Source organism: Alnus glutinosa, chromosome 12 (assembly GCF_958979055.1).
Source record: "Alnus glutinosa chromosome 12, dhAlnGlut1.1, whole genome shotgun sequence".
Taxonomy (NCBI): domain Eukaryota; kingdom Viridiplantae; phylum Streptophyta; class Magnoliopsida; order Fagales; family Betulaceae; genus Alnus; species Alnus glutinosa.
The window spans coordinates 16,286,832-16,312,127 of NC_084897.1; the positions used below are offsets into that span (position 1 = coordinate 16,286,832).

General features: G+C 37.0%; 2 protein-coding genes across 2 annotated transcripts; both read left to right on the plus strand.

Moving 5' to 3' along the window:
- The first annotated feature begins 1,887 nt into the window (after nt 1-1,887).
- On the plus strand, nt 1,888-18,089 carry LOC133883103 (protein CHLOROPLAST J-LIKE DOMAIN 1, chloroplastic). The gene is made up of 10 exons (XM_062322314.1): nt 1,888-2,116; nt 2,762-2,861; nt 2,973-3,077; nt 3,531-3,608; nt 4,099-4,154; nt 4,711-4,768; nt 5,672-5,797; nt 5,910-6,005; nt 16,184-16,255; nt 17,706-18,089. The coding sequence occupies exons 1-10, from the start codon at nt 2,016-2,018 to the stop codon at nt 17,766-17,768; spliced, it is 855 nt and encodes a 284-aa protein (XP_062178298.1). The 5' UTR covers nt 1,888-2,015; the 3' UTR covers nt 17,769-18,089.
- A 3,225-nt stretch (nt 18,090-21,314) lies between these two features.
- On the plus strand, nt 21,315-24,292 carry LOC133851640 (uncharacterized). Its single transcript, XM_062288152.1, has 6 exons — nt 21,315-21,575; nt 22,173-22,316; nt 23,213-23,280; nt 23,371-23,421; nt 23,512-23,571; nt 23,810-24,292. The coding sequence occupies exons 1-6, from the start codon at nt 21,449-21,451 to the stop codon at nt 24,080-24,082; spliced, it is 723 nt and encodes a 240-aa protein (XP_062144136.1). The 5' UTR covers nt 21,315-21,448; the 3' UTR covers nt 24,083-24,292.
- The last annotated feature ends 1,004 nt before the right edge of the window (nt 24,293-25,296 follow it).

Genomic DNA, 25,296 nt, shown 5'->3' on the forward strand with positions numbered 1-25,296 from the left:
TTATTTGGAATTCATCCGAAAAAAGTGATGTTCCATGACACATTTATAATTTAATGTGTCATGAATAATTACAAATGTGTTATGGAGTATCATTTTTTTTCGGATGAATTCTGAATAAAATAATGCTCTTCATTAGCCATCATCAAGAGTTTTTTTTTTTTTTTTTTTGAAAAATTACAATTTAGCTCTCAAAACTACCAATCCTTTTGCAAGTAGTCTTACGAACTGTCAATGCTTGGACTCTGTGGCCCTCAAACTACCAAAACGTTTCAAAAAGGCTAATTTTGTCGAAATATGCTTATAATACTCATGCCACGTGTCATTTTCAATTAAAAATAAAAAACTAAAAAACTAATAAAATAAACTAAAATTTTATTTTTTAGCAGCCACTCCCATTAGGGAGGGGGTGGCATGTGAGCTACCCTAGGCCCTACAAAATGACACGTGGCAGGGGTATTATAGGTATATTTCGACAAAATGGGCATTTTTGAAACGTTTAAGTAGTTTAGAGGGCCAGACTTCAAGCGTTAGTAGTTCGTGGGATTACTTGCAAAATGACTGATAGTTTGAGGATCTAACCTGTAATTTTTCCTTTTATTTTTTATTTTTTATTTTTTTATTTTCATAAAATATGAAAGGAATGTTGTACGGAATTGTTTTTTTTTTTCCTCTACTAATGGAAAAATCTTTTTTTTTTTTTGTTTTTGACATGCCAAACTAGTGACATCTGCTTCATGAGATATGGTCCCAGTTGATTAACTTACCCATCGGGGACTTTTGGAAAAAATCTGTTATACTATAACACAAGACAACGTATATTGTAGTATTTTGTAAATAGAATGTACAGTAACTTTCCACCAAAAGATTAATTTGAAATTAGAAATCGTAACTCTTTTATAACTCCTAGAAAACTTTAAGAATTATAGGGAATTAAAAAAAAAAAACTTTTTAAATAGCATTCCTTATTGATAAATTGAGAAAATAACAACAATTAACAAAACTGGGAGACCAAGAAGCCAACCTTATTATGCTTAAAGGGTTAGGGTTTTAAACTTGAAAGTAAAATTACAAAAATAACATTTATTTAAAACTGCTGCAAACTCGCTCGAGCGAGCGCCGCACGAGTGTTGAGAGAAGTTAATTTATGTATTGTGATTAATTGCGATGTTGCTCGAATGAATTTTGACCTAATAAACATTAGACAATGGACAAGTAGTGGCTTTCTTTCACTAAGAGCAAAAGAACAAACATATTAGCTTAAATGTGAACAAGAAAAATCATAAAATGAAAGCTTAATTATTAGCTAAACAATAGAACATCAAATCTGAAGGTAAAAAGTGAGGGGTGCGGTCTTGCAAGGCGGTGCTTGTGATGAGTACACCGAGAGGAAGTATGGTTGTAATTTCAGACCGGTGATTAAAATCACCATTGAACTTGTGATTCATCATTATTGAATTCTTGTCGAATAGTAATTTTAAAAGTCACTTCATTTTTCGAATGGCATAAAAGTAAAATATGAAGAATTTCAATAATTATTATTTACTAGGCCTCAAATGTATCTAAAACGCCATAAGACTTATCCATTCTCATGTTTAATACTGTTTAAGAACTAAAATCTAAGTTTTTTTTTTTAATAATCTAAGCATAACCTATCATTTTCCTTTAACAAGTTAAGATTATATGCCATAAAGATTATAAGGTTTTCAACGAAAAATTTTTACTCATTTCTATCTTCGTACCTTTTTCAACACACATACATAATCATCAATTGAAAATAATTAGGGGTAAACAGTAAAAATTTAGAAAAAAAAGGGAGTAAACAGTAAATAATATTAAATAATCAGAATAATTAAACTTTGTGTTAATTACTCTTTATCCGTTACCAATTTACACATATTTACCAACTTCAACCCCTCCCGTCAAAGCAAAAACCCCATCAAAACCCGAACCAAAATTCCAAACCCTCCATTTTCTCTCTCTGTCTCTCTCTCACACACACACACAGAGTGACGGCAATGGCTTCCGCAGTCTCCAATGCCTTTCAATGCCCTAAATTACACTTCCCCCAAAGGAATTTGCGGCCCAAAGTCTCAAATTTTCCACCTTCATCCGTCAGGTATTTATTTCTTTTACATTCTTTTCTCCGGTTTTTTTGGCTTTAGTAAAATGGCTGATTAGGCTGAGTCAATTGACATTTCGAAGTTCGTTCTTTTCCCGTCATTTCTTGGCGACCAAAACAAACTGAGCTATTTAGTACTATCAAGTAAGCTAAAAGTGTGGTGTCTTTGCTTTTATCTTTTGGTTTTTATTAAGATAATACTAAAATTGTTCATAGAAACGGACCATTATGTGTTGGGATTTTGGGGTTTTCGAAGAAATGCAAATTGCAAGGAGAGAATATTATTATTATTATTTTAAGTGAAGCAAATTGGTTGTGTGAGAGGCTCAAGTGAGGGTGGGCTTTTTGTGAATTGCATCATTAGTAGTTAAATTTCAACATTCAAGCATGATTTATCTTCTTTTACCCCCTTAAAATAAATTTTATGTTTAAGTAGAGTTTTTGAGGGCATTTTTATTGGGTTTGAGACAGATAGATCCTTAGTAATTACATTTTTGTTTTTTTTTTTTTGAGTTGAAGGAGTTGTTTGGAGGCCTAGCTATATGTTTTACAATTCTGAAAAAATAAGCTTTAAAAGATCCTTTCAAATTTGACTTGTGCATTCGACAAATAACGATAGCAGCAGATTGTTGAATTGATCAGATTTCCCAGAGCAGTACAGCAGAATAATAGAAGGGTGTTTTGTGCTGCTGCATCTGCTGCAGGAAGTTCTAATCCAGACAGCAACTTAAATCCATATGAGGTATATGCTGTTACCTGGTTTGCACCCTAGAGATAGGCATTGCAAGTCATGGAATTACTCTAGTTTGTTTTCTACTTCCTGATCAATATTTTTAATGCTCTTGGTTTTCAGATCCTGGGCGTGAGCCCCATTGAGGGATTCGACACGGTCAAGGCAGCATACACGAAAAAAAGGAAAGAAGCCGAGAGGACAGGTGATGAAGCAACTGTTGTCAGAGTAGGTTCTCTATCTCTCTATGAGAAATTATTGGTTGCAAAAGGATCTCTTGCTCATAATAATATGCCCATAGAAACAATCTGTGGCTTTGCGGTGCCAGATCAAAGTTACTACAACTTCTTTACAGTATGTAAAAAAGTATCAGAAAATTAAGCACTCCTGCTCCAATCTGTATTAGAAGATTTTCTTTATCAAAAGCAATGAACTTTATTTATGAGCTCATAGTCATGCATAGGGTTCTATTATCATAATTGTAAGTTTTGATCATGTCAAAAGAGTTTGGGATGTCCCTTAAAACTTTGATAGATCTATTTGGATGGTTTAGATCAATAAGTAGTTGCCCCAACTGACTCAAGGTGGCTCCCTTTATGTATATGTATATGTATTTATGTTCGAAATGAGAAAGTTTGATGATTAATGGGATCTTGTGGGTTGCAACATGTAATTTCCCAGCTGGAGAAGGCATATGACAAAGTCATGATGGAACAATTAACAAAGCGGAAGAAGGGTGTGACATATGGTACATTCAAGGTACAGTTTATAATACTTTCTTTGTCTTAAGTGAAGTTCCTTCAATTTGAGGTTTGAAAATTACATGATTTACATGGTGTTTATGAGTTTACATCTTAGAGATTGTGCATACTTCAAATTTACAGTTTGTGTAGCATTCATACTGTTCTAATGATACTGGTTTCGTGTGTCTACTTGAAAGGATTAACCAATTTTTCATCGTTTTTTAGTTGGGTTTTCTGTGTTTCTCCATGAAAGATATATAAGTTTTTATTACAAAATACTATTATACTAGATTTGTTTTCTTTCCACGAAAGATATATGAGTTCCATCTCAAAGGATTGATACTTGCAGCTCGTTCTTAGTCCAATATTTGATTCCTACCACATGTTCTTTATTGCTGTTTCTCATTTTTTTTTTCTCTTGCTAATTTTCACTTTTTAGGCTAACTATTTGCCATACTTTTTTATTTGTCTTATACTGATTAATCTTAAATGCTTGCAAAATTCAGGTTTCAAAGGACATCAAATATGCTGATAAGCAGCCAATTGTACCATGGGGGCCAAGGTTTGTCTTCGCATCATAGAAATGCTAATGAGTGGCATGATAGAAGAGAGCTGGCTGCAATATTCGTACATAGCATTGGAATTTTAACATTTTTGACCAAATATTCTCTCATCCTCTTTAATATTAAGTTCTGTTAGCATCAGTAGGAGGGCTGGCTTCTTTCCAGTTTAAATGGGAAAAATGGACAACCTGGACGCACCATCTTGTGGCAGGGATAACAAATAGTTGCTATCCCAGAGTGTGCCTCAATCCACAATTTCTATGAGGTGCACCAGGTGCCATCAAATTCCCACTGGATCTATATGTGAAGCAAATTCTAATCAGTTGATTAAACTTTCAAATAAGTTGGCTAGACTCTACTTTAAGCAAATCGATTATTCATGCCTGCTTGGTGCGATTGCCTATTGAAAGCAGAGATGTGCTTACTGTGTTTTATTTATCCATTAAGAGAGATCTAGCCAAATCTTCTCCCCCTTCCTATCTGATGTGAAAGGTCTGTTTACAATTTTCTGTAGTCTATCAGTGTCCTTACTTTTGAGCTCTGCAATGTTTCCAGGTTCACCAAGTCGAGTGAAAAAGATATGCGTATCAACATGGCAATATCTGCTGTATTTGTGAGTAGTGATAAATTGGTTGATGCTCTTCTTGTTTATTTGTTTGGGTAAAATTGATTGCTCATTCGTACATGGCTCAAACTCATGATCTTGCTATCTTTATTAAGTAATAAATGCTTGGCAATTTGAGTGTTCTATGGGCAAAAGGATATAAATGGCATGTGATATAGTCTATATTCTCCTACTGTTATTATAGATATCCTAGAAAGTCCTTTCAATTTTGAAGACATTAGGGTACAATTATTGCTCATTCTACTAATGAAGGAGCTGTTAACCAAGGTTTTATGAGGTCTGACATATTTTATATCTAGTTTTAGCCTATTTGTGCTGATATTCACAATTGAGTTTATTCTTTCCACAATATTTTGTAAACTTTGACATTTTTTGAGAGTGTTTCCTATGCTCTAAATGTGTGGAGGAAGAGAAGGTATCTATGAAGATTAATTAGCACAAACAAAGATTAGTCATACACCAGCTGTGTTAGCTAGAGCCTGCAGTACCCCTGCTGTATCCGTATCAACACAAAATGACATGAGTTAGGGTATGGCTTCTGAAAACTTCAAAACGGCTGGATTTTTTTGGTTTAAAAATAGACGGATTTAACACTTGAACACATTCTCCCACCCTACAACCATTCCCAAGCTGATGAAAATGTAGTTATCCAGATATGTTCGTATGAGCTTCCTACCTTGTCCATATGGAGTGATTTATGTGGCTGTATCTCTATGATCATTTAGTGAGGTGGAAATGTGTACAAATAGCAAGGCTGGAAATCTTTAGTTATTGCATGGCTTCTGTTACAAAGTCATTCATGCTTATAAATGGCTTCTGTTACACAGTTAGTCATTCATGCTTATAACTGTGGTTCTTTTTTCATCCTCATCTTTTGTTGTCTTTCTGCAGGCAGTATGGATTATTATCAAGCGCAATGCTGAATATAAACCTTTGCAATTTTTAGCTTTTGCTTTTGTTTATCGGATTTTCGAGAAGTTGAAGGCATTTGAACCACCTGCATCACCAACATATTCAGTGAGTCCCATTTTGTGTGACAACTTATGCAGAGACTTCTTATAAATTTATGTCTGAGCCGTTTTGCATTACTGTTTCATTCTAAATATATTCAAGCTGGTCTTACTTGCAGGAAGAGGGTGAAGATTCAGGGCGAGCATTGCGAATGGGAAAACGCCTGCTTCGTTCTCTTGCTCTAGTTTTTGGCTGTATTGCTGTTTCATCTCTGGTATGATATTTTATGCAACTTCTGTACATTCGAGAATGTTGTTGATGGTTCTAAATGTCAGAAGCCAAAATATTGTGGATCCAATAATTAATCTTCTCATGTGCCTATCAAACTAAAATAAAATAGTTAGATGATAATGTTTACCTTTTTTACCCCTTTTGTGACTAGGATAATGAGTGTTTTTACTTATGCAGATTCTTTGAATTTATTTTCTGTTCTTTCTTATTAGGGGTTCTCTTGTATACTCTCTGTGTACTAGGGTTGTGCTCCTCTGCGCCTTATTAATGAAATGACATTACTTATAAAAAAAAAAAAATGGGATTATTCCATATACATTACATCTCAATATTCATAATGTATTTGACATTAAAAAGAAAAAAAAGAAAAAATGACATTACTTATAAAAAAAAAATAATGGGATTATTCCATATACATTACATCTCAATATTCATGATCCGTAGGAGAGTGTTGTTGTTTACCCCAGGGTAGTGGAAGATAGTAGGTCGTGCTTTCGCACGATGGGGGTTACGTTCGTGGGATCTGATCAGAAGGGTTTCTTTGATTTTTTGTCCTTGCTTGAAGATGAGCGCTTTAACTCTGATTCCCCTCCGAAGAGGGTTAAGGAGGCAAATAGGAAAAAGGGGAAAAGAGAGGTCAAGAATCTAGAATGTTCTATTAATTTCGATGCTAAGGGAGTGGGTTCTAGCCGACTTAGGAGTAAGAAGTTGGGAGTTTGATGTAGAATTTCTTTTTGGGTTTTTCGGGGTTTTTTTTTTTTTTTTGGGTGTCCTTTTTGTATACTTCCTGTATGCTTAAGGGCGCCTTTTACGCTTTTCTAATATATTCCATCCTTGTCAATGGAACTCCGACGGGTTTCTTTACTAGCTCTCGCGGGTTGCGACAAGGTGATCCTCTGTCGCCTTTATTATTTGTGGTGGTTATGGAGGCTTTGAGTCGGATGCTGGTTGCTGCGATGGAGCAGGGTTCGATGACAGGCTTTACTGTGGGACATAGTGAGTCAGAGGCAATAGTAGTGAATCATTTATTGTTTGCTGATGATACGTTGATTTTTTGTGGAGCGCAAGAAGAACAAATTCGACATTTGAGGTGCATTTTTCTTTGTTTTGAGGCAGTTTCGGGATTAAGGATTAATTTAGGAAAGTCAGAAATTGTTCCTATTGGTGAGGTGGAGGATGTTGAAGGGTTGGCCCAATTTATGGGTTGTAGGGTTGGATCGCTGCCTATGACATATTTGGGTATGCCTTTGGGTGCCTCTTACAAGTCCGTTCTTACTTGGAAAGGGGTGATTGAGAAAATGGAAAGGAAACTGGCTGGTTGGAAGCGTATGTATTTGTCAAAGGGCGGTCGGTTGACTCTTATTAAGAGCACGCTGTCCAATATCCCCACGTATCTCTTGTCGCTGTTCCCTATTCCTTTGAGGGTGGCTAATCGTCTTGAAAAAATCCAGAGGGATTTCCTATGGGGTGGCATAGGGGATGAGGCCAAATTTCATTTAGTGAAATGGAACAGGATTTGTACTCCGTTGCATTCAGGTGGGTTGGGAGTTCACAACCTTTCCCTGTTTAACCAAGCTCTTTTAGGTAAATGGTTGTGGAGATATGGTAGGGAGAGAGAGGCTCTATGGCGTTTGGTGATTGACGCCAAATTTGGGAGCCTAAAGGGTGGGTGGTGCTCTATTGAGGTGTCGGGTTCCTATGGAGTAGGGGTTTGGAAATATATTAGGAAAGGGTGGGAGAAGTTTTGCAATTATGTTCGGTTTGTGGTAGGGGATGGATCATATATCAGTTTCTGGCATGATCGGTGGTGTGGGGAGATTTCTTTGAAGCTTTGTTTTCCAGTTCTGTATAGTCTTGTGAGGAACAAAGCGGCTATGGTGGTAGATAATATGGCTGTTCATAATGGCAATATTCATTGGAATGTTCTCTTTACGCTGCAATTACAAGACTGGGAGTTGGAGATGGTGCTCTCTTTCTTCGAGCGGTTGTACTCCACTCCGATTCGACAAGGAGAGGGTGACAAGTTAGTTTGGAACCTCTCTACAAGGAGCTATTTTGAAGTGAGGTCATATTATGAAGCACTTAGTCGGAAAGAAGGTCCATCATTCCCGTGGAAGAAGATATGGTGTGCTAAGGCTCCGACAAGGGTGGCGTTCTTTGTATGGACTGCAGCTTTAGGAAAATTTTTGACTCATGACAATCTACGAAAGAGGAATATTGTGGTTATTGAGTGGTGTTGTATGTGTAAAAAGAAGGGGGAGTCTATTGATCATCTGTTACTTCATTGCGACACCGCCCGTGAGCTTTGGAGTTTTATGTTTTCTTTATTTGGAGTTGAATGGGTCATGCCACAATCGGTGATGGGTTTGTTGACTACTTGGGGTGCTTTTCAAGGGCATGGCCTAGCAAAAAATGTTTGGCGTTTAGTTCCTCACTGTGTTTTGTGGAGCATTTGAAGGGAGCGGAATGCGAGACTTTTTGAAGATGTCGAGACTGTAATGGTAGTTTTAAGGAAGCGTCTTCTTAACACGCTATATCTATGGATAGCTCCCCATCTTTGCCACCTAGGTGTTTCTACTTTTGTAGACTTTCTTAATTTATTAGTTGTTCCTCCTGTTTAGGGGCTCTCTTGTATACTTCCCGTGTATTAGGGTTGTGCCCCTCTGCGCTTTTTATTGATATTTAAATTACTTATCAAAAAAAAAAAAAAAAAAAGACAAAAAAAAAAAAAAAGACACGGTTAAACTGCGTGTCTTCTTTAGGTGGCACTTCATAGACCAAGCTCGCGTGAGTTGGTTTTTTTTTAATTTTTTTATTAATTTACTTTTTTACAAGTAAAGATAATCTTATTTACAGAAATTTCATCAAAACAGTAGAAGAATCTTAGGACCCTTAATGCTACACCAATAATGGATTCTGGTAGCTTGAGTTGCAATCTTATATTGAAAGATGAGTTCATTTGCTGCGTAATGTAGTTGAACACATGTTAAGCTTGTTAATGAGCTTGTGGCATGGGAAGGCAAACTTCTCTTGATTGACATTTGTTTCTTTCAAGTTCATGTAGAAGAAAAATAGTTGTGTTTACTTATCAAAAAAAAAAAAAAAATAGTTGTGATTATGAACACAGTAAATTTAAGCAAGCGAGATTTGGTAGAAATAATAAGTCTTTAGTATGATCCTGTTTAATGTTCCAAATATTTACTATATTTTCACCCTTTTATTCTCCAACTTCTCATAGTTCCATGGAAGAAACTTTGTAGTGTTGTTGTGGTTCCATCTTAAACCAAATATGTTGCTACAACTAAAATTTGAGATTTGGTTTGCTTCGTTGTGATTGCATTTGACTATTGCAGACAAAACATTTGTGCATATAAGAATTGTGGATGACCAAGGTCCATTGGCAATACCTAGAGCAATAAAATAGGATGCCCACAATGGCTTTTTCTTTCTCTTATTAATTTATATTTGTGGAGATTTGCTACGGAACGGGATGCTTTGTGGAAGGTGGTGGACATTAAATATGATTGTATGTGGGGAGGTTGGTGTTCAAAGGAGGTTGGGGGACACTATGGCGTGGGAGTGGAAATGTATAAGGAGGAAGTGGGATGGTTTTGCTAATCATGTGAGATATGAGGTAGGGCTCAAAAGTGTTGTTTTGGCATGATGTTTGGAGTGGGGAACAACCTTGAAGGTCCTATTTCCCGAATTGTTTACCATTGCGTGTGGTAAGGATGTATGGATGGCGGAGAATATGCAGTTCCATAATGGAAACATTCATTGGAATATTATATTTACTAGACCCGTACACGATTGGGAGGTTGAAGTGGTCTCTAGGTCCTTTGAGTTGTATTCTCAAAGAGTAAGGCATGGAGGCAAGGATACAATTTGTTGGATTCCATCTAAAAGGAAATTATTTGAAGTGAAGTCTTACTATCATGTATTATTTAATCCTGCAATTTTCACTTTTCCTTGGAAGAGTATCTGGAAAGTTAAGGTTCCCTCGAGAGTAACGTTCTTTGTGTGGACGGCGGCTTTAGGGAAAATATTAACTTTGGATAATTTATGTAATATGAATATTATTGTGATGGAGTGGTGCTGTTTGTGCAAGATATGTGGAGTCTATAGATAATTTACTCTTCATTGTGAGGTTTCAACAGAGTTGTGGAGTGCGATTTTTCAGTTATTTGGCATTGCTTGGGTTATGCTTCGTAGGGTGAGCGATTTGTTGGGAAGTTGGAGAGAACAATTTTTTTTGATAGGTAATTAAAAATTTATTAAGAAATGAAGCGAAATGCGCCCCTAAGTACACATGTGGTATACAAAGGAGAACCAAAGCTAACCCGAAAACCCAACAGACAACCCAAGCAACAGGAAAAAAACCTAAGGCCTCGAGAAACAAACCACAAAAACCTCCCTAGGCATACAACCCTACATCACATGGGTCCTGCCTTTCCTCCTACACCTATAAGAAATTTTAGAATCGCCATAATTAACAGAGCTTTGTAGATTCAGAAGCTCCTTGCCCTTAGTCTTCTGACGCTTAATCATTTCTTCCGTAATAGCCCTGAACCTCTCGTTATGCTCCTCAGACACCTTCCATGCATACTCCTGGGACAACCTCTCCCAAAACCCAGCAACCTTCTTCCTAACGTCTAACTCCCACTCCGACGTCAACTTCTCATCCATCTCAGTCGAAGAGAGTGAATCTGACGTCTCCAGAGCTGGAAGAAGAGAACCTGATTCCCCATCTACGTTCAACGGATCCACACCCACTGAAGCCACCCCAGATTCTGAACCCAAAGAAAACTTCGACAAAGACTCCTGCAAAATCTCTGTCAGACCCAAGCCCACATCACCGTCTGGATTCGAGTGCCCACAGCTAGACCCACCCCCGGAAGGAGACAAACCCAACATCACCCCAGAGTCTGCCGGAGAAGTTTTCTCCGGCAGAGGAAGAGACGACGAGGTCTCTGGTTGAAGAAGACACCCAGGAGATCCCGACGATGCCATACCCACACTCTCAGAGGTTTCCATAGGAATGTCCATCAAGACACCAGTAGAAAGGCAATCCAAGGGAGAACCAGAAGAAATCTCCGGCGACATCTCCGGCAGGATGCTCAACGGACGGGAAAGAACAGGTTTCGGGAAGAGTCGGGCTAAACGGAAACCCGAACGATGACCCAGACCAGTCCCAACAAAACGGGCCAAAAGTTTTCTTACAGCCCGGCCCAGAGCCAAGTTAGACCCAATAACCAGCTTGCTCCACGTGCGACTTTTTGAAATTATAAAATTCAAATTTGGATGTGCTAGACTCTTCTTACCCGGTGGACAGAAAGGTTGGTCAATACCCATTAGTACATGCTGAGGTGCTTCCAAAGAGAAACAATCCACCGCCGTTTTGAGCTCTTCCTCCGCTTGCCTTACCGACGAGAGAAGGTCCAGATCACACGGCTCCGCTGAAGCATGAAACAACCTGGATCGGCTACCCCCCACGATAAAGCCCGAGCCTGATCTCAAGACCTCCACAAAGGAGGGTCCCTTCCAGTAAGGAGCCAAACCCAGCTTTGGTTCTTCTTTCTTCCCCTTGTTTTTGATCGACCCAGTCGGAGACCCAGAACTGCTATCACTTATGGCAGAAAGAAAAGTAACTGCCTTTCTCATCTCAACTGAAAATTTGATCCAACCCCACCCACCACGGCCTTCAGGAATCAAAATGAACCCTTTCCGGCCACCTAGCCCGAAAAGTGCTACCTCTAGGAAACGCCCAGCTTGGTTATTGCTTCTCCGAGTGATCACGATTTTCGACCCTTCCCCTGAAAGATTTGATGAACTCTTGATCTTCCGGGTAACCCAATAGGTTCTCCATCGTCAATGCGAGCCACTCTGAACACTGAGAGTTGATGACGATCTCACTGGAAAAAGTTCTTTTCTCCCCCACCCTCAGTCTCGACGCCCCATCCAGAATCGAGAAGACGAAAGTCTTCAACTCCACGATGAACCTTTTCTCCATCTCAGAACACCCCCAACCCACAGCACAGCCGACCCAGTGTACTCTACATAATCGCTGGTGAAGAGGAACCCACACAGAGAAACCATCAGAAGAAACCCCTATGCGCAAACCAAGAGAAACCCAAGAACCAGAAGAAACGAGACTTGCACCCTGCTTGCACAATACTTAAAGTTTTTGTTTTTCAGAAACATTCTCAAAAATTTACCAAGGAGAGGACAATTGGGCAACCGTAATGCTTTGAATATCTGGAGGTTGGCTCATTTGTGTTTGATGTGGTATCTTTGGAGAGAGCGGAAAGCAAGGAGCTTTGCCGATTGTGAGAAAGGATTATTAGAATTGAAGAAGATGATGCTACACCCCCTGTATATAGGGAGAGGCATGGAATAATGTGCTTGTTTCTAATTTTTCTGAGTTCTTACAATTATGTTCATCTTTCTCTATGATTTAGGAGTTCTCTTGTATGCTCTCTATGTACTAGGGTGGCGCCCCTATGTGCTTTAATTGAATATACAGTACTTATCAAAAAAATAATTTTGTGGTCTAATAATCGTGAGAATGAATGTTGGTCAAGAATTGATAGATTTCTTCTTTCTCATGATTGGGAAGAACAATTTCTTGATGTCTTTAAAAGGAGGCTTCCTAGACTTTTTTCATATCATTTCCATTTATTGCTCGATTGTGGGGTTGTGAGTAGGAGAAGTCAGTATTTTAAGTTTGAGAATATGTGGTTAAAGTTAGAGGGTTTTGTGGAGCAAGTAAAAGTATGGTGGAAGTCTTACAACTTTTAGGGCTCCCCTAGCTATGTGCGGGCATGTCAATTGAGTGCTTTGAAAACGGATTGAAAAAATGGAATGAAGAGATCTTTGGTAATGTTGGGAGGAGGAAAAAGGTGTTAGTGGATGGTATTCGAGAGCTTGATATTATTGCCGATGGTCGATCGTTGTTTGAGGAGGAAAGATAGAGAAAGGAGGAGTATTCTAGGGATTTGGAAAGGTTGCTTTTTTATGAAGAAGTGAGTTGGAGGCAAAAATCTAGGGCGATGTGGTTGAAAGAGGGTCATAAGAATACTATGTTCTTTCACTAGTTGGCAAATTCTAATCGAAGATATAATACTGTGGATGCTTTGGTTGTTAATGGGTCTTTATCTTCAGATTCTACGGAAATAAGGAAGCACATAGTGTAGTTATATTCTCAACTTTACTCAAAATAGTTTAGTTGGAGGCCAAAGTTGGATGGCCTGTCTTTTAATTGCATTGGTGAAGATGAGGGTTCTTGGTTGGAAAGAGAATTTGAGGAGAGTGAGGTTTATGAAGTGGTGAGAAATCTGAATGGAGATAAGGCCATGGGCCCTGATGGATTTTCATTGGATTTCTTTCAGAAGTGTTGGGAGGTTCTAAAAGAGGATATAATGGCGGTATTCAAGGAGTTTCATGGTAGAGGACATGCAACTTTTGTTTCTCTAATTCATAAGAAAGCTGGTGCTGTGGATATTAAGGACTTCTGTCCTATAAGTTTAGTGGGTGGTATATATAAAATCATTTCTAAGGTACTAGCAAACAGGTTGACAAAAGTGTTGGAGAAGATCATTTCAAATTCACCGAATGCGTTTATCAAGGGGAGACAGATATGGGATTCAATGTTGGTTGCTAACGAATGTATTGTCTGTTGACTTCGATCAGGAGTCCTTGGCTTGTTATGTAAATTGGATTTGGAAAAGGCTTACGACCATGTGAATTGAGAGTTTCTGTTGTATTTAATAAAGGAGAAATGGTTTGAGAGAAATAGTGAGTTTGGATATCACAATGTATATCTATGGTGCGGTTTTCTGTTCTTGTTTTTGTGATAAGTAATAAAGAAATAGCATTAAAAAGCGTTAGGTGCCTTTAAGCATACATGGAGTATACAAAAATGACGCCAAAATAGAAAGAAAACAAAAAACAAAGGCAAACACCCTCAAGAACCCGAAGATAGAAAAACCCCACTACGGGAATCCAACACTCACAAAACAACACCCGCAAAGAGACCTAGGCTACATTACAACCACACGAGCCCTCTTGCCTTTCTCTCGGCTAGAACCAACTCTCCTAGCTTCGAAGTTGATCGAGCATTTTAAATTCTTAAGCGCTCTATACCCTTTAAGTTTAGAAGAAGAGACAGAGACCTCTTGGCGCTGCCCTTCATCTATTAGAGCCAAAATATCCAGAAAAACCTTCTCATTCCCCCCCATAGGAGATCCCCATAGTGCGATAACACAAACTTGCCACTTGCATTGCCTTGGGGTAACCAATAACCTCTCCCTCAAGATTGCTCCCCTTCGAATATACGCCCACCATTTAGACACGAGGAGATTGTTGCTCTCTCCAAGACATTCCATGCAAAAACTTAAGACTCTGAGGGGTAGATGGGAGCCTCACTCTTCGACATCACTGGACAAGAAAATCGGAGCCTCTCACCCAAAGCAGCCGCCCCTAAAGAATTGGCACCGCAAGCAACTGGCCCAGCTCCAGAAAAGTCCGGCATTGGAAAAAACCCCTTAAAACCGGTGACTTCCTTATCAACCACAATCATCGAAGAAGAAGAGGCACCAAATGAGGACCTTGTACCATCATCGAAAAACACAGAAAACGAAGGAGCAACACCAAATGGGCAACCCACGACCCAAGGATGTCGAAGACGTCACCTCCGAGAAGGAAGACGCGTGCACAAAAGAAGATGGGACATAGCACCCGAAACCTATTGGCGAAGGAGATTGGCTAGATGAAGGAGACGTAAGAGAAATCTCCATCGTACCGATCTACCTAGGCCCTTTCCACACTTGCCCAGACTCGACTGCCAGATCTGCAAGGCCTCCGGAAGCAGACGAGGACAAAGAAAACTCACCGAATTAACACACCGAAGAAGCATCATCCACTTCAGCCTTCTTTGACCTGGTCAGAACCGTCGAAATCAACTATGGCAGATGAAGACCACCCTGGGCAACCGTCGACATCGTCTCCGACCGTTGAAAATCCCTTGCAGACACCTAACCCATTTCAGGATCCGAAACGGTGTTCCATCTGGGTTCTTTGGTAGTTTTCGTGGTTTGAGACAGGGAGATCCATTATCTCCTCTTTTATTTGTGGTTTTTATGGAGGCAATGAGTAAGATGATGTCGGCCACAGTAGATAGAGGGCTATTATCAGGTTTTTTAGTAAGATGTGTTTTGACGATTGCGAGACTTTGGTGATAGAACTCAAGAATATCTTGGTCAAATTGCTTTATACGTGGACAAGGGTTTATAATACCTCACAGTTTTCTAATTTTTCGGATATTTTAGTTTTTTGTTCTTCTTTTTCTCATTAGAAGGGTTTTCGCTTTTATACTTCTTGTGTATTAGAGTTGTGCCTCTCTGCACATTTAATGAAATGGCATTACTTATGAGAACAAAAAAAATTTTAAAAAAAAATTTAGTTGTCATTGGAAATTGTGGTTGCAAGTCTTCCTTCCTTTGATTCACTTGGCTTGGGTTCAGTTTCTTTGGAAAATCATGAGAGAGAGAGAGAGAGAGAGAGAGAGAGAGAGAGAGAGAGAGAGAGTGTGTGTGGAGGGGCCATGAAGCTACTCCTGCTGGAGAGAGAGTTTGAGAAAGGCATGCCGAGAGTTAACGATGGTTTTGGGGACAATTTAAATACCGAAAGCCTCCCTTTGTCCCTATTTGAAGGGTTATAATCCAAGATCTTTCCTTGTCGGAATTAAGAATGTGGACAGCCTGCTAACCTCTACAAGTTGGGGAGGTTCTCTGATGGAATACAAGCCTGTGTTCACAAGATTTTGGCAAGCTCCGCCCAAGGCAAACTGCAAAAACTTGGCTTAGCTTGGCTTGCTTATAGATTGTATAGGTACTCAAAAGCATCTACACTGAACCAGTTAATTTTCAAGATGAATGGAAGTAATCTTTTTTCCTTGAATGATTGAAGATTTCCTTTTTTTTTTTTCTCTCTCTTTTTTTTTTGTTTTATCCCTTTCACTTGCGTGATATTTTTTTTTGATGAATAAAATTTCACTTGCATGATTTTGCTCTTAATATTGACATAAAACAGTATTAGTCTTCTTATGATTGAAGATTTCCTTTTTGATCTTATATTTGATCTTCTGTAACTGAATTCTTGCAGGCATTCACTGGTCTCTTAAATTTGATCGAGTTTGTAGGTAGTTACATACCTGCATTTCTTTACAACAACCAGGTACTGGCATTTACTCACTGATATGAATGATAGGCTTTGTTATATTAATAGACTGTCTCATCATCAGTTTTTTCCCGTGGTCTCTCATTATCAACTAGCATGGTGCACGTTAGTTGTATACATCTTGTTGTCGATTTTTTTTTTTTTTTTTTAATAAGTAAATGATTTTAGGGAATATATATATATATATATATATATATATATATATATATATATATATATATATATATATATATGTAAAAAAAAAAAAAAAAGCCTCCTCAACTAACACCCGATTTTAAAATAGTCCCATGAATTTTCAAGCGTGCTAAGTGACTCATCAAACTACCAATGTATGCTAAAAAGACTACTTTTTTTTATATTACTTTTTCTCTTAAAAACTAAAATAAAAAAATTAATAAAAAAAACTATTTTTTAAACAAAGAAAAAAAAACCAAGGTGATGGATTAATACAAAAAAAGGATTTTTTTTTTTTTTTGGGGGGGGTGGGTGGAGGGAATGATAAATGCAAAATCAGTCTATGTAATTAGCCTAAATTATAATTCGCTCTCTACAGTATAAAAATAATTCAGAGGTCATTAGGGTAGACCAAAATAACAATTTAATCCTTCCATTCAAAACACTTGACAAATTCTGTTAGTGTTCATGTCGGTACCAATAAAATAATGACGCCACTCTTAGTAAGAAAGAAGAAGAGAAAAATGCAAAATTAGTTCATTTGATTTACGTGATTTGCAATTAACTCTTTGCGGTATCAAAATGAGCTCAGAAGTCCCTGCGGTATGCTAAAATACAAATCACTCCCTCCAATCAAATCCCATCAAAACACTTGACAGATTTTGTTAGTGTGCCACGTCAGCGCCACTAAAATGAAAACACGTGTCACTGTTAGTAAAAAATATATAAAACTAAAAAGTTAAATAAATTAAAAACTTAAAAATTATTATTTTTTTAATTAAAAAAAAAATGAAGCAGAAAAAACCGAGGGGTGGCTTTCAAGCCATCTTTAGTTGCATGTATATGCATTTAAGCCAAGATACACGTTATAATGTTCAATTCAAAGTTATGAGATCCAGAATATGTACTTTTGGAGTAGAAGAGGCAACTCAATTGTATTTAGTATTTTTTATTTATTTTTTTTTTCAATAAAAAAGACACCAACTTATGGCATGTGCATTGCTGTTTTTGGATCCAACTTTCACATTATTATCCATACATATTGCAAGTTTCCATTATCACTTCCAAAAGCTGTTCCATGGTTCAAACACTTACTAACTTGCATTTAGTTCACAAAAAAAAAAAATCAGTTCACCCCAATCTAACTTCTAGTGATCAAGTACTTTGGTGGATAAATGGTTAAGCAAGTGTTGCTGAACTAAACTTCCACACAAATTGGTTAGAGCATTTGTCAATTTCTTGTCCACTTTATGATCGTTTCATGTATGCTCAGGAACTATTGGTCACCACTTCAACGGCAGTGATGCTCTACATTATGGCGTCTTTTTATAGATAAAGAATCTCTCAGCCATGCGGGAACTTTTCATTGGAGAACCAAATTCATTATCAAAATTTTGTTAAATGAGGTACTAGTTTTTTTTTTAAGTGAAGAAAAGAAGAAAACCAGCTGTTTTAGTTTTAGCATTAAATTTTGTCTGTAAAATTGTTTATCTGCTTCGAAGATTCTTCCTGCAAATGATACCCTTCTCCACTCCCTCTTCCCCTAGATATCTTTCTTCCCTTAATTTTTTCTTCTGTCTTTTCCTCAAGCCAAAAGAAAATGCATTATTTATTGAAAAGTTGATGGTGAAACAGATGCCATGGTTTTGTTTGTCTTGATAGGTTACTGCCTCCCCTGGTAGTGATTGTTGGTCACCACTATGACAAGTTATGGTTTCGTCCTCCCTGTTCTATGAAAACGAGAGGACAAGAAACATGGGTTTAACGTCAGATCTATTTGGAATATATATATATATATATATATATATAGGGTTTTTGATGTATTTTTGAGTGGGAGAGAAAGAGGATTTCATGAGGCTTGTTGGGGGATAAATATGGCATATTGAGCCATTAAATGTGGATGATAAACAATTAAACATGGCCTGTTGCTAGGTATTATGCCTAAGAGTAAAAAAGAGTCATTCTTCTCTTTAATTTTTTTTTTTAAGCCTTTAAATTTGTTAAAAATATATATATTTTAGGTTTTTTTTTTTTTTTTTTTAAATACAATTCAGTCCTCCTCAAGTTAAATTTTTAATTCCGTCCTCGCATATAATATAAGATATAATAAGCATGAGATTCATATGAAATCTAATGACGAATATCATTGTTAGAAGTAATATAATATATTCATTTTTCATTTTACCCGTAACTCTTCCATGTAGGTTTTCTTTTATTTAGTTTTTTTCCTTTTTTTTTTTTTTAGTCTAATTTAGTTTGTTTCCTTCTTATTCCTTCTCTTGCTTTCTCACCATGGTTTGGTTTTTTGTCAGAGTAATGTTATATGCTGACATTGTCCGGTTAATCCACCCTTAGATTAATGCCATTGTTAGAAGGAAAAAAAAAAAAAAAATTCAATAGTGAATTGACGCTCGTCCGCATAGTAGAATAGTGGTGGGATATTAGTGTAAGCTCTTTCCCGTTAAATTAAACCCTCCTGATTTGAGTTTGAGCCTTTTATTTTAATGAATTGAGGTTAATTTTGCTTTATTTAAATTATATTTGTATAGATTGATGAAATATATAAGTTAGTGTTTCTGTATAAATAATCAGGGATTTTGATTACTTTTAAGGTTCGCTTTTTTATTTTATTGCACTGAAGATGATAATACGAAATAAAGGTATTGAATTAAAGGTGCTTAAACTTTTAATGCAAAATTTTATTTCGCCTTCATTTTAGGGTGTTTGGCCAAAAAAAAAAAAAAATCATGTTTTCAACTACAATTTTAAATGTCAAATCACAATTTTATTAAATGTTTAACTGGATTTTTAAGAATTGTACTTCGAAATCACTATTTTTTCAAATGGCATGTTTTGAATATGTTAAATCAAAGGGACACTTAATAATATATGTCAATTCACGTCTTTTTTTTTTTTTCTTTTTTTTTTTTTAATCTCAAGATAAGAAAGAAATAATAGTAACCAAAAATGATATGCAAGGAAAACAACTACTTAGGGCCAAGAACAAACATGGCCACATAAGTAACAAAATCACCAACAAACACAACACTGTTCAGATCGGCCGTTTTTAATTAGGTTGTCACACAAATCATCTAAAAGATTGCTGGAAATAAAAAATTGAGCTTTACCAACAGTATACCTCACATAGTAATTTTATTTTATTTTTTCAATAAAATCATCAGAGACAAACTACAAACTACAAACAATAACAACAATAAAGGGCTAGACAACCCAATAATAAGCTCAAAAACAATCAGACCAATGCTGATAAACAAAAAATAAAAAAGAATGCATCAAATGAATTACTCGACCCTATAGATTTTTAGCACTAATACTAAGAAAAATTGTTGCCAGAAAAGGCTGTTTGACAAGGCGTACCGGTGATGGCACAACCAAGAGGCACGTGAAGGAACGCGAACCTTGAAATATCCTTTTTAACTCTTCTCAGACCCTCCACAAAGAAATTGCTACAACAATACACCAAAAAGAGAACTACAACAAGAAGGAGGGCACTAATGGAGGTTGGATCGAAGACATCAACGAGAGATACCAACACAAAGTCCAGAGATCATCGCATAACTATACGGAGAGCAACAAATGTAGTGGCTTGGGCACCATAAGCCTCAAAATTGTAAGAAAACAACAACAACAACAAAAAGAAACCAAAATACAGCAACATTAACGGAGGAAATGGCCGGGACGCACAAGCGCGTGAGGGACATGCATAGGCACGTGAGGGCCAAGCAGAGGGGGGGGGGGGGGGGGGGGGTGCAAAGGAGCCAAAGAAGAGGGAGGGTGGCACGGTGGAGGAGGAGGTGGGTGGTGCGACAAATTGGAGAAGGCGGCAAGGCAACGGTGAAGAAGATGCGACTGCGATTTTAGGAGGAAGTGAAGAATCCCTTCAGATAGATGCCCAAATGCAATGGATAAGGTCCCATAAGAGGCTGAAATCTCTTAAGAAAACTATAGAAGAAAAGTGGAGCTTCTCTATCTAAGAAGGGAGAAACTCGTTGGTGAAAGTTTCATGTGGAAGGGGGAGGAGGAGGGAAAAACCAGAGATTTGTCCCTACTCCTCGAGCACGGCCAACTAGTGTGGAGAGCAAGTTGAGAGAAGTTTTTTTTTTTTTCCTCATGTTGAGCAAGTAGAACTACTCTTTTTGTTTTTTAACATAGTAATGTTAAAATACATAATTCCACATCTTTATTTTATTGGACTGATATGACACTAGAATAGAGTTTTATTTCAAATTGGATTGAAAGAAATTTTTTCAACCCAATTTATAAAAATATCACGTCTCTCTGCATGTAAAAAACACATGTTTTTAAAATAGCATGTGAGGAGTACACGTTTTTTTAATAATTTTTTTTTAATTTTATCCTTACAATTAAAAAAAAAATGTATTTTTCACATACAAAAAGAATATATGACATTTTTATAGACGGAAAACTCCTCCCATTTGGTTTGAAAAAAAATCAATGGTATGTTTGGTAAACAATTTTGTAGTAAATTTTTTGTTTAAATAGTACTAAAAATTGATTGATGTGATACAAAGTTTAAAAAAAATACATATTATTTTATTTTATTTTATTGTAAAGAAAAGTGAAAAAATACTATTTTTTATTTAAATAATAAAAATAATAATTAATGTGACATAAAAATTAAAAAGTATGAATGTTTTTAATTTAATTTATTTTAAAAAAAAAATTGGAATGATTTGACAAACCTAGTCGTATTCATCCTTAAATATTTTTTTCTGCAACTTCATCTCCGTACGACATAGGTGTTCTACTCTTGACAAGACACTATCAAGATTCCTAAACGTATCGGGAAGGTCGATATATATATATATATATATATATATATATATATATATATATATATATATATATATATATATATATATAATAACAAACAGTACGTCCTTCCCCGTGTTCTGTTTTCCCAAACCGACTGAAACTTTTTCCCGATCTGCGCAATTCTCCTGAGAAAATTTGAGGCCCTCGGTGGGAACAAAGATGAGAGGAAGCAGCTCCTCTGGGAACTACAGAAACGCATGTCTGACTATGCACCAGCCCTGGGCTTCTCTGCTTGTCCATGGGATAAAGCGCGTTGAGGGCAGATCGTGGCCTTCTCCAATCAGAGGTATCAACCGTCATCTCTTTCAGTTTTGCCAAAAGATACATACCCAGTTCTTCTTTTCTCGTGTTTTTACTTTGGGAGTTATTGCCTTTTGAAGTTTGGTGTGTTTGGTTGCCGAGGAAGTAAGGGAAAGGGAATAAAAATTTAAACTTTCCCAAGTAAATGGAGCGGATCATGGCCTGGGTTTCGTTGGATTATGGACGGATTTTGAAATGTATGGAAAGAATTGTACTCTAGTCAATTTTCTTGGCTACCAAACCTAGGGCTTTTTGTTTATTTAGTCGGTCATTATTTTTAAATTTTTATAAATTTCCCAACTTTTGATGTTCAAAATCCATATCATACTATTTAACACTATGGTTCTGCTTCACTCTTTCATGCTATCTATTTGAGATCTTATATTGTCTTTAATTTCCCAACATCGGGTACAAATTTGAACTACTTTATTGTTTTCTTTCTTTTTTCTAGTAATAGTAACAGCAGTTGTCAGTTTTATTGAGTACTACTAGCAGGTAGTGGTGGTGGTAGCCAATTTCATTGAAACTAACGATACTTTTCAATGATGATGTTTCTAATTTTTTGGAATTTTGACTTTTGAAGGCCGCCTTTGGATTCACGCTGCAAGTAAGGTCCCGGATGAGGCTACAATTAAAGCAATGGAGGACTTCTACAGGGAAATTTATGCTGTGAATGGAATTACTGATCTTAAGTTTCCAGAACATTATCCTGTTTCAAGACTATTAGGTATATATATATTGTTTTAATTTTTTACACCATTCCCAAAAATTCCAAGTTGCAATTTAGATAAAGCAATTTTGCTCTGGCTTGAATTGCTTGATCATGTCACCCTAAGTCATATATGTAAACAAAGGTGGGTGCTTTGTGATGCTTCCTCCTGATTCCATCCTGTCCATATTGAAAATGGAGTCTCTGTGCCTGGGATACCAACAAGGGTGACAGATTCTAGCACAGATATTTGAAAAATATTGTAATGTAATAGGAGCTTTGGTGCCTACGAGTCATTAACAGTGTCTAACATGGAAAATCCTGCGAAAATAAGGTTATTAGACCGGAATGATGCTGTAAGACTAGATTAGATTTAACTTTGTGCTCGGAGGGTATTAGTTCGAATCTCCCCTCCCCCCTTCCTTTGGGACCAATTACTTATCCAAAAAAAGAAAAGAACAAAGATTTAACTTTGTGCTAGGGGATGGGCAGGTCAATCTGAAGGTTTTTCTTTAGAGTCTCTCCTTCTCTCTCTCTGTGATATGGGATGCAGACAAAGCACAAATGCATCTCCCCCTCCCACTCTCCCATGCAACCACGCAGTCATATAGAGAAATTGAATGAATTAATGTTAGTGGCCTGGTTGAAGACAATTATTTTCACAACTGCATTAGGAATACCTTTCTCTATGCTTCTTCTTGTTCCTTTTTTTTTTTTCTTCTTCTTCTTCTTCTTCTTCTTCTTCTTCTTCTTTTTTTTTTTTTTTTTTTTAACTTTGGATTATGGACAAATTTTCTAGACTGAAATATCTGCGGTGAACATCTTGAGTTTCTTGAAATATTGCTTTTCATTATTATTATTATTATTATTTTTGCTTGTTTTGACATGTCTGAGTGGCTTTGTCTTTGATTCAGGCTGTGTTGAAGTGGTTGGCTGTGTTAGAGGTGAAGAACTAGCAGGCTGGGACATGGTAGCTGAAGGGGTGAGAAACCCTCTCGTTCTTTGAGATATCTATCATATATGGTTTCATAGAATTTTTTTGGACTAAAATCTAGCATGTTTTCCTATGCAGGTGAGGTTGGAAGCACTGACTAAGTTTTGTTGGCTTTGTGAACAGCCACAGGTATGCGTATCAACAATGCTAAACATTTATGAGTTCTTTAGTACTTACAAATTATATTTTCATCTTGATTTTATTATCCATTCAATGCAGAAGTTGTTAATTCCATTTGAGATGCGAGGGTACCAGGGTGTATATAATTTGGAAAATAAGGTACAGATTGTGCAGAAACTTTGGGCCTGATTGGAATTGTTCTCAAAAGATACCCTTTTGTTTTCAAAAAGAAAAATTGAGATATGGAAAAAGAAAAAGTGTTTTTGGCAAAATTCCAAACAATTTTTTGCAAGTTATATTTTTTTCAAACCAAATAATATAAAAAGAAAACATTTTTCTCTTCTCTTTGGGATTGTTTTGTAGGAAAGCTATTAACTAAGTTATATACCTATCACAGGTATACGAGGCTGCAATCAGAGGTCTTGTTTCAGTTGAAGGTCCACTGCCAGCGAAATTTCCACTTCCAAATCCACGAGATCCATTTTCATTGAAGCCAGGATCTATTTCTGAGCAGTGCCCTGAATCTAAAGCATGTGAAGTGGAAAAATCATTAAGCCTTAGTGCCGCCATAGCTGGTGCTCGAGCAGCAGCTACACAGTACACAAAAAAGAATGAAAATCCCCCAAATGTGATCCAGAATCGGAGCCGCAATACCGTACGGACCGGTTAATTAAAGAGCAAATCTTTGAAAGAGGATTCAATGCCATACCAAGGCATGTAGTTTCTTTCTTCTCTTTGACTGTCATTATTGGATTTTCCTTCATGTGCAGATCAGTGTTTGTATATCCAATATTATAAGGATGCTGGGTTTCGATATTGTTGGAAACTGTAGTGAACATGAATTGTGTCTTTAATGTTAGAAGGATGCTGGGTTTCGATATGTTTGTATATCCATAGGACCATAGGATGCATCTATATTTCTATATGTAAATATATTGCTCTTTAAAATTATATAAGAATAAAAAAGGGAATTAAGGCTCCGTTTGTTTCAACATAAAATATTTTATGGAAAACATTTTTCCTATTTTTGGTGTTTGGTACGACCGAAAATCATGCTCAAATTGAAAAGATTTTCGGTTGACTAGAAAAACTTTATATAATTTTTGTAAAATGGTTTTCCTTTTTTAATACCGAGTTTGAGCTTTTCCTTCTTGTACGCACTCTCTCGCAGTTCATTTTCTACTGCTGCCACCGCCCACTAGAAGTCGTCGGAGTTATCTGGAAGTCATCAGTTTTTGGTTGTTGTCGGAGGTTGTCGGAATCCATCATTAGGCTTTGCCAGAATCCGCCGACCATCGCTGGAGGTTGTTAGAATATGCCGCTGATGTTCGCCCGAGGTTTCTAAAAGTCATCGGCCGTTCCCGGCCGTCGCTATTTGCGGGAAGCCTGTAGTTCGGCTCACGAAGCACCATTGCTAGTGATGTACGACTCATATTACATTTTATTGGGCAATTAAGCATAGCACGATCGTGTACCCAAAGTCGTATTTTCTTGGACAATTGATTGGATCAAGGTCATGTACCTACACCATATTATATTGGGTAGTTGACCAGAGCATGATTATGTATCCCAAGTCCTATTTTCTTAGGCAATTGACCTGAGCATGATCATGTACCCCAACTTGTATTCCTTGCCTAATTAATTAGGGTAAGATCAAGTACTTCAGACCAGATTATATTGGGGCAATTGGTTTGCATATGATTATGTACCCCATATCAAATTACGTACAATTGGCCATCATATGGTCATGTACCACATATTACATTACATTGGACGATTGGTGAACACAAGGTCATGTACTCCATATCAAAATATATTTTGGGCAATTGGCCAACATATGGTTATGTACCAAGATCAGATTTCATTGTGCAACTCAGAGCAAGA

Bases quoted from the DNA above. Each gene is read 5' to 3' on its own strand.
- LOC133883103 (XM_062322314.1), top strand. From the start codon at position 2,016: ATGGCTTCCGCAGTCTCCAATGCCTTTCAATGCCCTAAATTACACTTC. The intron at 4,769-5,671 runs GTGAGTAGTGAT...GTCTTTCTGCAG, and splicing joins TGGCAATATCTGCTGTATTT to GCAGTATGGATTATTATCAA. The intron at 16,256-17,705 runs GTACTGGCATTT...ATGTATGCTCAG, and splicing joins CATTTCTTTACAACAACCAG to GAACTATTGGTCACCACTTC.
- LOC133851640 (XM_062288152.1), top strand. From the start codon at position 21,449: ATGAGAGGAAGCAGCTCCTCTGGGAACTACAGAAACGCATGTCTGACT. The intron at 22,317-23,212 runs GTATATATATAT...TCTTTGATTCAG, and splicing joins TCCTGTTTCAAGACTATTAG to GCTGTGTTGAAGTGGTTGGC. The intron at 23,422-23,511 runs GTATGCGTATCA...CATTCAATGCAG, and splicing joins GGCTTTGTGAACAGCCACAG to AAGTTGTTAATTCCATTTGA.